Raw genomic sequence first — 15361 nt, forward strand, 5'->3', positions numbered from 1 at the left:
GAGATCGTTCCCTCTGATTTGTGCTTGCTTAAAATTCCATCACAATGAGGTAATTATATTTCACTACTTTCATTGATAATTCCAACAAAAAAATATGAATTTATTTCTTGAACCAAAAGTCTGCAGTCTCTGATGTTTTCAAATAAATTAAGTGTTGTTCAGAAGGAAAGTGGCTTTCAAATGAAAGTCTTAAAAACTGACAGAGGAACTAAATATATTGTTTGTGATGATTTTATGAAAAAAAAAAGGCATTCGACATCAAATAACAAGTAGATATACTGTACAACATAATAGAGTAGCAGAAAGAAAAAATAGAACTATCATGGATATGGTGAGATGCATGATGAAAGACAAAAATCTATTAAGGTGTTTTTGGCTGCAACTTCTCTATTTATTGAATAGGTGCCCAACAAAAAGTGTGAGAAAAAACACACAAAAAAGCTTGAACTGGGAAAAGACCCTCTATCAGACATTTAAAGTCTTTGGTTGCTTGGCGTATGCACACGTGTCAGATCAATTGAGAAAGAAGCTTGATGACAAAGGTGAGAAATATATCTTTCTTGGCTACAGTGATACATCAAAAGCTTATAATTTGTATAATCTTACAAATGAGAATTTGCTTGTAACTTATTATGTTACCTTTGACAAGTATGACTCTTGAGATTAGAATGTCATACAAGGTACATCAGTTGCACTACATGCTGATTTGAAATCATTCTTGTAAGATGAACACGAAGATGTCTAGTCTAATCCACCATTTACTGATTCTTTAATTTGGAAAAGTAATCGAGAACAAAGCCCACTAGCATATTTACAATATTACATGTTGGGGCATGAGGAAGAAGATTTTGTTGAGGAAGTTTTTCAATTTGCTTTGTTTAGAGATTGTGATGTCATACTTTTTTGGGATGCTGCTACAAATCCTCATTTGTGTAAAGCGATGAATGATGAAATTTATGGTATAAAGAAGAATGGAACCTGGGAACTAGTAGTGTTACCATAGGGCAAAACACCAATTGACTTAAATTGGGTTGATAAAACTAAATACAAGTGTACGAGTGAGTTGATCGATTCAAGGCACAACTAATGGCAAAGGGTTTCAAACAAAAGTCTGGTATTGATTATTATAAAGTGTTTGCACCTATGAGTAGACTTGATACAGTACGTATGTTCATCTCCATTGCAACTCAAAATCAGTGAAGATTTTATCAAATGGATGTACAATCGGTTTTTTTAAATGAGTCATTGGAAGAAGAAATCTATGTGGAGCGTCGGATGAATTACGAGGAAGAACACAAAGTCTATAAAATGAGAAAGGCCCTGTATGAATTAAGAAAAACTCCAAGGGCTTGGTACAACTGCATTGACTCCTACATAATTGAATCAAGTTTTGTACGGTGTTCTTACGAGCATTCCTTGTACATCACAAGTACTAATTCAAATAATATGGTTATTGTGTGTTTTTATGTGGATGATCTCATTATCATAGGAACTAATTATGCATTGATCTTAGAGTTCATGAAGTTTTTACATTTCATATTTGAGATGACTGATATGGTATTAAAGTATTGGGCTTGAGATAAATCAATTGGAAAATGGAATTTTCATCTCACAACATAGGTACGAATGTGATCACTTGAATAAATTTTTTATGACGGAGTCGAAGCCAATCTCGACTCCGGTACCTGACAAGGTGAAGTTATCTAAAGATTTTGAATGGAAGAAAATCAATGTTACTGCATTTAAGAGCTTAATTGGGAGTTTGAGGTATTTAATTGCTACAAGACCAGACATATCCTTTGGAGTAGGATTATTGAGTTGATACATAGAAAATCCAAAAGTTTCTTCTTGGGCTGCCGCAAAATAGATTTTGAGATACGTCAAAGGTACATGCAAAGAAGACTTTTTTTTTTTCTCCATTAATAATATTGTTAAGCTTGTCATATACACGGATAGCGATTGGGTGGGTGATGTTGAGACAAGAAAAAACGCATTTGATATGTATTTTACCTCCGCTCAATTGTATTTCCTTGGTTTTTTAAGAAGCAGCAAACAATAGCACTCTCAACAACCGAGGTTAAATATATTACAACAACACACTGTGTCACTCAAGCAATTTGGTTAAGAAAAATACTGAAATTTTTACACCATAAACAGGATGTGCCGGCAACTATTTTCTGTAACACATCAGCAATCGTCTTTTTAAAAAATTCAATCATTCGTGGCCGTACAAAACACATTAATATTATCATAAAATCAGAGAGTTGGTAGCTGAAAATCATATTACTGTTCAATATTGCTCAAGTGAACATCAAGCTATAAATTAGTTTACCAAACTTTTGAAGGTAAAATTTTTTCTCAAATTGAAGAAACAAATAGTCCTGATTAAATTGTCAGACTTGATTAAAGGAAAGCTGTGTTGGTATTAAACCAAGTCAAATGAATCGTGGTACCTATCTTTTAGAAGTTCAATTATTTTATAGTTTTTAAATTAGTGCTTTGAGTCCTTACTTGTAGTAGCATTACAGTGAAGTGAAAAACTTCCAATAATAATTTGTTTCCATACTTATAATATCTAAATACTATTTAAACTAAAATTTGAATAAAAACTCTAACTTAAACACAAACCAAACAAATTTAGTTGAATTGTTTTTTTAAATATTCAAATTAATTTCAAAATACATAGGCTATATTTGATTGTGAGTTTTTAACATGATTTTTCTATTCTTTAATTTCCATCTTCTTTTTTTTTTTTTTTTCCGAATGTATCAAATTAAATATTTATTTTTTATTTTTAATAGACTTAAAAACTTTAATTTTATATTTAAAATCACTAAAAAAATATCTAATTAGTTACAATATTTTTAACTACGAAATATTTTTTATTTATAATGCGTCGTTCAAAAAAAAAATTAATTGTTGCTAACAATAAATTATATACTACAAAGTTAATTTTTTTTTCGCTAAAATTCTTTTGTTAAAAAAATTCTATTTTCATATTTAAGAAGTTTTAGCTACAAAATCATCTTTATAGCTAAAACAATTTGACTTAAAAAAATTATGCATATTTTATTACTGAAATTCTTTTGTTCTAAATTTTATTTTTATAGTAAAAAAACTTTAGCTACGAGATCATATTTTCGTAACTATATCTTTTTTATTTAACTTTCATTTCAAAAAAATCTTTTTCATTAGGAAAGTCAAATTTGTCGCAAAAACTTTTACTAACATGGTATAGACAACGACACTTATTCCATAGCAAAATTTTTTTTGTTACATATTTATTATCTTTTCCTAAAATTTTTGTAGCTAAATTTTAATATATATATATATTTTGTAATATATATAACATCGACACTTATTTATATAAATTCAAATTACTATTTCAATTTAAAGTTTTGTTTAGGATGACATGAAACTTCAAACATAACACACCGGGGTATCTAAATTTTAAAAATATGTAGTTTATGAAAATAACAATATTGATTTAATAATAATAATAATAATAATAATAATAATTAATTATTATTATTATTATTATTATTATTATTATTGAAATAACTATTTCAATAATAATATTGTTGTTGTTATTATTATTCACTTTTAAATAAATAAAAGAAAGGATACGCCATCTGGCAATAAAAATAAAGTATAATAAGAGCGTGGTCAGTATGCATGATTAATTAAATACTCCCAATAATTGAAAACACGATTATAGTGCAATAATGACACCCGAATACATGTGATTGAGAACACGTTTCTCTCAGTATCTTGTGGGAATGGACGAGTGTCGCATTTTTAAGTGGAACTGTACAAGAAATGTTTTGTTTATTTAATAGGATTTTTCTTTTTTGGGTACTTTTTATTATAAAAGATAAAAACGTAATATATATATATATATATACACATTCATATTAAAGTTTATATTATTGAAATAATAATGATTAGTTATGGTTTGTTCCTGAATTATTTCAGAATATTATTGAATGTTAATTGCTTAGGGCGGATAGTCACTCAAAATCAATCATTAATTAATTTTATAAAGTACATTTGACAATTTTAAAACAATCTAGTATAACTAAATATGAAAATATTATCCCGTAAGAGATGGTCTGGTGGTGTAAGAGTTGCACTTGTGATCGTAAGGTTATTGGTTCTAACATTACACAATTATACCGAACATATATATTTAAATTTTTATTTATTCGTATTATTGAAAATTTTATTATTCTCTACAAAATGATATATATATTCTATACATTTTTTTACCCTATAAATATTAAATAAAATTAAATTTTTTTAATAAAAATAATACAAATGGCAGCTTTTTGCAACCAATGTCGGTGATGAGGGAGCTGGCCCGGTTTGGAAGAAAACATTGTGCGTGTTTTCTTTCAAACCGGGCCAGAAGAAACGTACTCTTACTTATCTTAATTTAAAATTATTTCTATTATACGATAATTATTTTGACTAATACATCCCTAATTATTTACTAATTATATTCTCCTAAATTATCGTGTCTACAGTAAAAGGGATATGGTAGTTAAATTCTCGTGTCTACAGTAAAAGAGATACGATAGTCGGGACAGAGGAAGTATAATATAAGTACACCATAAATATATATTTATTGATTAATATAAATTAATTTTATAAAAAAAAAATAATTTTTTAAAATTATATATAAATATATCTCTTAATGAATAGATACATAGAAACATATTATTATGCATCACACTGAAAAAATATTTAGAATTGAGAGCACAATACAACCTATGAATGACAAGCTAGCCTACTAGACTTGTGTGTGTGTTTTGTATTTTAGATTTTTTTTTTAATTTTTTTATTATTAATTATTAGGAGTTGTGAAAATGTTTTTGAAATTGTGATGTTGTTTGGTGAGTGTTTTTATTAATTTTTTAAATTTTTTGAGAAAAATAAGTTATTTTTATTTAAAAATGTGAATTATTTATTTATTTGAAATTATGGGGAAGATAAAGGAATCTTTCATGAACTTTTTTATTCTACTTCTTTATTTAGATGTATAATTTATATAAATTTTGAACTATGTTATTATTTTTATTTATTTATTTAGAATGTTTATGTTTGCATTGCATTCAAATTAAAAATTATATTATTCAATTTCATATGATTTTTAGTAAAAAAATATTATTTTTTAACAAAACATTCCATGAAAATATTATTTAGATAAAATCGAATAAAAAACTAAATTTTAAATGTAAACCAGACCAAACAAATCTACATACGAAATAAAATTGACATGTAAACAAAAGAATGTAAAATTTTAAAATAATTTTAATTAGAAATAATAATAATAAAAAAAAATATTCAAACAGTTGTAATACGACTATATTTAACATAATTTTAATTTTGCATTATTAAATTCTATCTATATAATTGATTTAGACATACAATTAAAATTTATGATGGTTTTAGAGTTAACTAATTTTTTTTAAATAAAAAAACTTAAACTAGTTGTTTTTAGTTCGAGCAATATTCAGCATAATTTTTTATTTTATTTTCATGTGTAATAATAATCCAATAAGAAAAAAATAAATATCCATCCAATCCAATCCAAATGAGTATCTTCTTAATATAAAATGAGGATAGTTTCATTTACTAAAAGATAAGGCCCACATCGGATGTTTGTAATGATTTTGTTTTGTAAGAGAAATTTTACTATTTATTATTATTATTATTATTATTACAGAATAAATTGACCCTTTTCTTTTTGCTGATTTTAGTATTTTATCCGATCCGATGGATCGGTGGGGTCCACATGGATGGCTGATAAAAGCGCGTGAGTGAGTGAGAGTTGCTTACAAGCCAAATATCAGCTGAGCTGAGCCGACCAATCACGAGCCGCAACGCCACGTCCACTTTCATACTCTCTCTGTCTAAAAAGAAATATCTTATTCACGGGAATTAAAGAATAATAGTATTTAATTGAAAATGGATATAAATTAAAATGCAAATTATTAAAATGCCTTTACTTTTTAAAGGATTTTAAAGAGTAGATTAAAGTAATAATTAAGAATAGTATAAAAAAGTAGGAATAATTTTGTTATAAAGTGAGAACCACCGCTACGAAACAAGAAAACAAGATAATTATTTTTGTACGGATGAAAATGGAAAAACAAGATAATTCTTTTGAAACGAGGGGAGTATTATTTTGAAATATTGGCATCGTTGCATCTATTATTTTCATGTTACTTTTTTTTTTAAGTAAAAATCAATATTGATACCAATTAAATATATTTTTTCCATTTTTATCTTATTCAAAAATAATTATCAAAATTAGTTCTATACAAATATATATATATGGATATATATTTCTATAATAATAGTACAATATTAGTTATATTTTTATAAAGAATTAAGTCTGTGTTTTTTTAAAGAAAAAAAGCATATATATTTTTTTAAAAAAATTAATATATTACATATTTTAATTATTTTTATATTAACTATATATTTTTTTATATCTCACGTAAAAAAAATATTTTTTTAAAAATTTTCACAAAACAAATACACTCTAATTTTTAAAATACTTTTAATTGATTTTTTTATCTTTTATATATATTTTTCTAAAAAATTAATAGAAAATAATAACTCTATCCGTCTCATATCATTTGTCTCTATTTTTTATTTTTGTCTGTCCCACGTATTTGTTATTTTTTTTTTGAAAATATGACCATATACTTTAATTATATTTTAAATTTTAAATTTTATAATTTTGTTAATCTTAATTAAACTATTTTGTTATCTTAATTTTAATCTATAATTATTTTTACTAATATATTTCTTAATTACTTACTCATTATACTTTACTTGAATTAAATTCTTGTATCTATAATAATAGACCCAAAATACATGAGACGGATGGAGTAATAAATAAATAAATAAATAATAAGTATAAGAATATTAAATATTAGAAAAGAAGTCAAAAGTATTTTAAAAAAATAATTCTTTATAAAATATAACTAATATAGTACTCTCTCAATCCTATGTAATTTGGGTGTATTAATGTAGATACGAGAATTTAGGTAAAGTATAATTATTAAGTAATTAAGAAGTGCTTTAGTAAAAATAATTATTGTATAGTAAAAAAATTATAAATTAAAACTAAGATAACTAAATAATTTAATTAAAATTTAAAAATATTATAAAATTTAATATTAAAAATACGATTAAAGTGTATAATTATATTTTTAAAAATAGAAATGACAAATTATGTGGAACAAATAAAAATAAAAAATAAGAACAAATTATGTGGAATGAATATCTAGAAAATATTTTTTATACTCCCTCCATCCCAAAACTATAGTTTGGATTGTGTTTGACATGAAATTTAAAAAATATTGATATTATATTGATAATGGGTAAAAAGTATGGATAAAAACTTTTTGCCCTGATATAAAATAAAAAAATATATATTTATATTATTATGTAAAATTAATTAAAATAAATAACTATATATAAATATATATCTTATCAAATACAATGACGTAAGACATAATATATATTAAATTCATATAAATTCTTATAGGTTTGATTGGGACAAAGAATTCTTATAGCCTCAAAATCAGAAACAAACTTACCTTGTTAAAAAAAAAAAAATAGATTTGATTGAGATTAAAAATGATTTTTACTCTTTTTTATTTTTTTAATTTTTTTATTTTTATATTTACAGTAATTCGGATACAATCGGAAGGGAGAGTATTATAGACTCTGTGCACTACCCAACTATTTACACAGTTATGCTTCATTACTTTTCTTCTCATTATTATTATTAATTATTCATTTCATCTCAATTATAGTATGATATGTGGCTTTGGGTACAAAAAAGCTTAAGTTAATAGTATGAAGTAAGATAATTTCATAATGAAGTAATATGATAGGAAAAAATGTATATTTATTGGTTTGTTCATTATAATAAAAATATGATGTATATGAATTAAGTATAATTAATTATTTTTATTTTAAAATATTGAGTGTTTGAAAAATATATATATATGGCGACGATTACAGTGTTGAATAGCACACCGTGTGCTACAGGACATCACACGGTGTTACCATAAACAACACACAATATACTTTAATATAATATAAATAAAGTACATGACCTAACAACACATTATATAGTCTCGTACAGCCACATACAATACTTGATTTTAGCACATGAAATACTCTCATACAACACACGCTATAATTATGATCAAATAACACATGTTTTTATTACAAACAACACATATTGTATATAATAAATATGTGTTTTGTTTCTATATTTTACGTATGTTGATTTTTCAAATTCAGCACCGTAACCTTCCCCAAATATATATATATATATATATATATATTACAAGGTGCTTAAGACAAAAGGAGTACTAATTTATTAGTACTGCTTTCTTGGATTTTATGTTTCAGTTCGACACAGTCCAAGACTCGACCCAACCCGGTTTAATACACTCTTGAATCGGTTTGAGATTTAAAATTGGATCATTCTTTCTCCAAATTATATTTGTATCGGTTAAGACCTATTCTCGGCTTCTCTTCTCTTTTAGTTCGAAATTGACACTCTAAGGATGATATGTTTCTTCTTCTTCGGTCTTATTCAAATCCGATTCTATTTCTGGTCATTTGTTCTTCAATTAACAAGGTAAGTTTGTTCCTGATTTTGAAGCTTTATATGGTTTCTTGGTTGCCTATATATATATATATGTGTGTGTGTGTATGTGAGGCGATGAATTTAAAATGTGAAGGAAAAGGGAGAGAGCCGAGAGGGATATTAATTGCTTGGTGTTAATACTTTGTGTTATTCTTTACTTTGTGCTTGACAGAGTTTCGTTGGAGCTCATCCCTCTTTGTCTTTATACGCTTCTCTATTCTTTGTGGAATTACAGGTTCATTGGTATCAAAATCATCGATTGCTCCCCTTTTGTGATGTTGTCTTATTGGAAGACTTGAAGTTGGCACGGAATAGGCTGTGATCTAAACCTACCAAATCATTCTAAATATTTTGTTTTGATTAACCACTAATTTTTCTTTTATTTCTTATGTAAATATTATTCTTATTATTAACACCAACCTATTAATACTTAGTGAGATTATTTGATTGCAAAAATAATTTGAGTCATCGATTATAGGGGAACAAATTCCTAACACGCTTAAAAGTAACTTTTCAAAACTATATCATATGATCATATCAATTTGATGAGTTTGATAAATTATGTTTTTTCTTTTTTCTTTTGTGTCTTATAATTTAATATTTCTTAAATTAAATCATTATTAATATAACATCTACTATAAACCATAAATATTTGACATACTATTTAAAAATATGTATTTATAAATGTTAAGAATTTTATTTGTTTGATGCTTAATTTCAACAAATTTTTCGATAAATAAAATAAATTGCTTACTGTTTAGTCCGGCCTGCCAGATCGGTCCAATCTTTTATTCTCAAACGCAAACCATAAGTCCAAGCCCAATTCTCTTTAACCCATTTAGTTAAAAGTTTATATATGTGTTTGTTTGGGGATTTGTATTTGAATAGTAAAAATTTTGAATTTGAATAGTTATATGATGTGATATAAATAGGTGTTGATGTGATGTTTTGAATGTAAAATTATTTTTTAGTATAATATAAAAAATAAAAAATAAGTGTTTGATTTAATATTTTTATAGGAAAAAAATAGAATGAATAGTGTATTTAAATCCAATCCCCCAAACAAACAAGTTAAGTTTTGGATTGTGTGTTGGTTTAAAAAAAACAGATAAGGGAGACCAAGAAAGGGAGGGAGAGGGAGAGAAGCCGGCCATTTTTTTTTTCCAATGGTTTTCGGTGAGTTTGAGAGATAATTCAGTGCAGTTTAAAACTCTTTCTTTGTGTCAATTTCAGTGGGTGTTGAGACTTAAGTGAGGTGCCAACCTCCAATTTGCGACGATATTACCTCGGGCTATTTGCACTATGGGATTGAGCCTTACTTCGATGTCCGCTTGCCGGTGAAAGAAGACTCGACAAGATCAAAGAAGATTATTAAATTTTGTGAACCCTTAAACTCTGTTTGGTTTGGATTTTGATTTGTATAATAATTTGATTTAATATTTTTGAAAAAATAATAATAATTATTATTTTTTTTGTGTGTAAACTTGAAGATTGCATAGTTATAAAAAGGAAAAAAGTATTAAAAAAAAGTGTATTAATTTGTTTAGTGTTTATGAATTATATAATTTTCTAAAAATACTATAAAAATGTATATTTTCATCATCTATAGTGAAAATATCATTTTTACTTTTTCGTCTGTATCACTTTAAAACATCTATATTTTATTTTATAGTAAAAATAACTATATATTAATAAAAAAAATACTTTTTAAATTTTTATATAAATTACAAATATACAATTACATACAATTAATTTATATATAAAATATAACAAAAATATTAAAATAATCTTACATACTTTCACTAATTAATAAAATATTACTCCCTTCATCCACTTCTAATATTTACAATTTTTATTTTTGACTGTCTAATTCAAAGGTTTATATTTTTCTTTTTAGTAAGACTAACCCAACCACTAACTACTAATACAGTTTTTTTACATTTATCTATCATCTTACTCTTATTTTATTATACACTTATATTTAAAAATAAAGGTAATTTGATTTTTATAGTATTATATATATCTACCAACTATTAAAATACTAATATTTTTTAATTCGTGTGCATAAAATGAATGTAAATGTTAGATGTGGATGAATGAAGTATTATTTATTAATTTACTACAAAATTTCAAAGAACTCTTTTGAATTGGGACGGGGGAGTAATATATACCCATAAATAAAAATCAATCAAGCATACAAACAAATATCTATGCTTATGGTCATAAAAAAAAATTAATATATCTATGCTTATGGATTTATTTGTTTGAGAGTTTAGGTTTTGAGTTTGAATTTTTTAATAGTAAAATTATGAATTCGAATAGTTATTTGATATCATATAAATGAATATTAATATTATATTTTGAATGTAAAAATAATTTATAATAATATAATTAAAAATATATTTTTTGATTTATATTTTCAGAAAATCAGCTGATAGTAAAAAATCTTTAAAAAATAACAAAAGAAAACAACATTAATATTTTCATGATTTTCTATATTACTCATAACAAAAATATTTAATTTTATAAATATTAAATTATGATAATGTCAAACTGACTTTTTTTTTTTTTTTTTTTTAATAATAAGGTTGAAACATATTGGATAGGTTGAGAAGGTGTTTGACAAATAACTTATTCAATTTTAAATCAATTTTAAAAACTTAGGCCCAAATACAATTCAATTTGAAACAGTATAGAATCATGTTCGACTGACCTATTTTTTTAGAAAAACCTTAATAATAAGTTATTAATTTTGTTTGAGCATATTATTTGTGTAAATTTTTATTGAAAAATAAAATATATTAGTCTAAATAAATTATTTATGATAAATTAATTTCCATTAATAATTCGAAGATGTTTCTTGTTGGTGTTGGAAATTATTTTTATGGTCTTGAATCATATGATTGACAAAAAAATAAATAAATATTTGCTTTATCCTTCCAGCAAAAATAAATAAATTGGACTTTATTTAAAATAGTAACATTTATTGTTATATAATTATTAAATTTTGAAATTTTAACAACTGGGCCAAATATTGCTTAGGCCCGATATAGTCTTTCAATCAAATCAGGTTGGTTTGAATTGCATCTATTTTTTCATTTCTATAAATAGTAAAAGATACATTTAATTTTTAATTTTTTTACTACTTCTCCATCGTTTAAATTTATACTAACTTTTTTTTTTGGATTGTCTTCGCAAACAATTATTACACTTTTGTATTTTTTTTTACTATAAAAAAATTAACAATTATTATTCACTTTTATTAAAATGTGTGTCCGATCAAACGAGCATATCTTTGCATGAGGTAGGAAGTATACCACATGTATATTTTTCATCAAACATTATCCTACCGCATTTACTTTCAAAACTTTTTAGATTATTGTTATGTATATATATATATATATTAAAATTTAATTATTTTGTAGCCTCTATATTTTATTTATTAATTATTTTTTATGTTTTTTCAATTTTTTGTAATGTATTATATATTATAACAATATTGCAATAAATTTGTAATGATTTATTTATTTATAGTATGACAAACTCAACCAAAAGGTGACGATATAATTTGACTTAATTATGCCACGACTAACGGATGTAGTAGGGGCTAACCCAAGCACTCAAAATAAAAGTTTTTTTTTTTTTTTTATTTCTTTTTAGAAAAGAAAAAATCGAAATCGATTCTCTAGTAGGCTCACTAGCCTAACGTATTGGTGGAGAAGTAACTCAAAACTATATCTTTTTATATAATTATTTATTTAATGATTAAAATTGATTAATTCGACTTTATTGAGACATAAAAAAATATCTCAAATTAAAATCCTAAACACATACACATTTAGGCTGTGTTTGGTATAGTCAAATGAAGTCCGAGAAATGGAAATAGTCTTATTTCTCTTATTTGTTTAAGTAAGAGAATTAGAATTTGAAAAATAAATTATTTTTATTTTTCTGTTTTCATTTTTATCACATAGGTAGATAAAGAGAAACAAAGAGAAATGATGTTGCATATATATTTTTTTATCTTTTTTTACTATTTAATTTATATAATTTTAATGTACTAAAATATAATTTTAAAACTCATTTTTTTGATGCCCTTAATCATTTATTATTTTTATTTGATTCATTTCTATAACTGCATTTTTTTTTATATTTTTCATCTAAATTCTCTATTTTACTAAACAAGATAATTAATTTTCATCTCTACTCTCATTTGTCTGTACCAAACGCGCCTTAGTTTATATATATATATATATATATATATATAGTGTGCGTGCGTGCGTTTGTTTTGTCGATGAAAGCCAAATAAGAAAGCAACCATGCAAATTAAAGCGCAGCAGTTTCAACTAAATTTCTTCCCCAAAATTCTCCGCTCCATTGATCCTCCTCGCCCTGGTTTTTCTTTTCCATTTCCTCTTTCTCTCTATCTTCAATTCTTTCTTCTTCTTCTTCTTCTGCTTCGTTTCTGCAAAATCAAATCAAAATTGGGTTCTGGGTTTTGTATCATCACAAATTAAAAATTGGAATCAGGCAAAGGGAGAGAGTGGAATCGTCGTGTGCGTAGCTTACCATGGGGCAACAGACGTTGATCTACAGCTTCGTGGCGAGGGGGACCGTCATCTTGGCCGAATACACAGAATTCTCGGGCAATTTCACGTCGATCGCTTCGCAGTGTTTGCAGAAGTTGCCCGCTTCCAGCACCAGGTTCACTTACAATTGCGATGGCCACACCTTCAATTACCTTGTTGATAATGGATTCAGTATGTTCTCTCAATTACGTACCATTTTTGTTTCTGGAATTTATATTATTTTATCAGAGATTTCTGGAGATTATGATCATCATGAGGTCGAAATTAGAATTGATTATTTATTGGGATGCAGCATACTGTGTTGTTGCGGTGGAATCTGCTGGGAGGCAACTCCCCATTGCGTTTCTGGAACGAGCTAAGGATGATTTTAGCAAGAAATATGGTGCTAAAGGAGGGAAAGCTTCTTCTGCAGGACCAAATGCCCTCAAAAGGGAATTCGGGTATATATTTTTATTTATCTATATATAAAACATCGGGATGGTTACCGTCCGTGCTAATTTTTCACATCAGCACACGTCATATATGCAAACAACAAAGATTAATATTACACACGGCACATGCTATTTTTAATAAATGTATATGTTGTTTTTTAATAATAAGTGTGTTGTTGTATACAAGTATGTCATGTGGCTAACTGTTATGTGTGTTGTATGAGACTATAGCATGTGCTGTATTTGTATTATATTAATATATACAATGTGCTGTCTGTAGTAATATTGTGTGCTGTTAAGACTATAGCATGTATTGTATTTATATTATATTAACATATGCAATGTGTTGTCTGTAGTAATATTGTGTGTTGTTGAGACTATAGCATGTGTTGTATTTGTATTATATTAACATATACAATGTGTTATCTGTAGTAATATTGTGTATTGTTGAGACTATAGCATGTGTATTTTGTTTGTTTGTTATATTTGTATTATATTAACATATACAGTGTGTTGTTTGTAGTAATATTACGTGCTGTCTAATAGCACAAGATGTGCTGTTCAGCAAAAAAATTCAGCACTGTAGCCGCCGCTATAAATTATAAAATATACAAATTTGTGAATCGAATCGAATAACGTATATTTAAATGTCTCAGCCCCAAACTTAAGGAACAGATGAAGTACTGCGTGGAACATCCCGAAGAGATCAACAAACTCGCAAAGGTGAAGGCTCAAGTGAACGAAGTCAAGAGTGTGATGATGGACAACATCGAAAAGGTAATTGATTAATTCCATTCATTCCCCTTTGTACGATTCTCAATAAAAATATATTATTTCTTCAAATTTATTATTTACTTATTATCATTTCTAGTTCTGCTCCATAACTTGTAGGTTCTTGATCGAGGAGAGAAGATCGAACTTCTTGTTGACAAGTCCGAGAATCTTCGATCACAGGTTAGTAAAGTAGCATTAATTTTAATTGATGTACATGTTGATTATTCAATTCAGCTGATCGATTTGGTTAGGCTCAAGATTTTCGAAAACAAGGGGGCAAAGTTAAGCAAAAGATGTGGATCGAGAACATGAAGATGAAACTTGTTGTCGCGGGCATCTTTACTGCCTTGGCACTCATTGTCTTTTTGTCCGTCTGCCCTCGCTTCAAATGCTGATCGCATTCGGACATTTATCCGGTTTGCCTATCGTATCTTAGATTCTTGATCACACTAATTTTCTTTATGGCTCGACTTGCAAGTAGAGAGGGTAGAAATTAATTAGTTCATCCTGATGTACATACGCATCATATCGAATTGAATTGTATCATATCATATACACGTAGTTTTCTAAATAGCTCCTCCGTCGCTGCGTTTTCTTGATGTAGTTAATTCAGCATTAGTATTTGCGTCTAACTTTGTAGCTTAGCTTCATCGTGTACATAGCTAGCTAACTAGTGTTATGTACATCTTGGACAGCATTACATAACATATAGTGTTTGATAAATTATTGAGTTCCAATCTTCATTTAATTTCCCACAATTATAAGAAGAATGCATCTCTAACATTTGTTGCGATAACTTGGAATTTTTCAGCGCTACATTGATTGTCCCAATCAATACATAAAAATTTAACAATATGTTGTATAAAATATTAATATCTATTGAC

General features: G+C 26.2%; 1 protein-coding gene across 3 annotated transcripts; it reads left to right on the forward strand.

Moving 5' to 3' along the window:
* The first annotated feature begins 13156 nt into the window (after window positions 1–13156).
* Window positions 13157–15053, forward strand: LOC127252612 (putative vesicle-associated membrane protein 726). 3 transcript variants are annotated; one of them, XM_051276866.1, is made up of 5 exons: window positions 13157–13447; window positions 13530–13712; window positions 14360–14480; window positions 14595–14657; window positions 14729–15053. In XM_051276866.1, exons 1-5 carry the CDS (start codon window positions 13254–13256, stop codon window positions 14870–14872), a joined length of 705 nt encoding a protein of 234 aa, XP_051132823.1. In that variant the 5' UTR covers window positions 13157–13253; the 3' UTR covers window positions 14873–15053. The 3 variants fall into 3 exon arrangements, with proteins under 3 accessions (XP_051132823.1, XP_051132824.1, XP_051132825.1); XM_051276867.1 differs by having other exon boundaries at window positions 13157–13443; window positions 13565–13712; XM_051276868.1 differs by having other exon boundaries at window positions 13157–13329; window positions 13565–13712.
* The last annotated feature ends 308 nt before the right edge of the window (window positions 15054–15361 follow it).

The sequence above is a fragment of the Andrographis paniculata genome, unplaced genomic scaffold (genome assembly GCF_009805555.1).
Source record: "Andrographis paniculata isolate CXL003 unplaced genomic scaffold, ASM980555v1 Contig46END, whole genome shotgun sequence".
Classification (NCBI taxonomy): Eukaryota; Viridiplantae; Streptophyta; class Magnoliopsida; order Lamiales; family Acanthaceae; genus Andrographis; species Andrographis paniculata.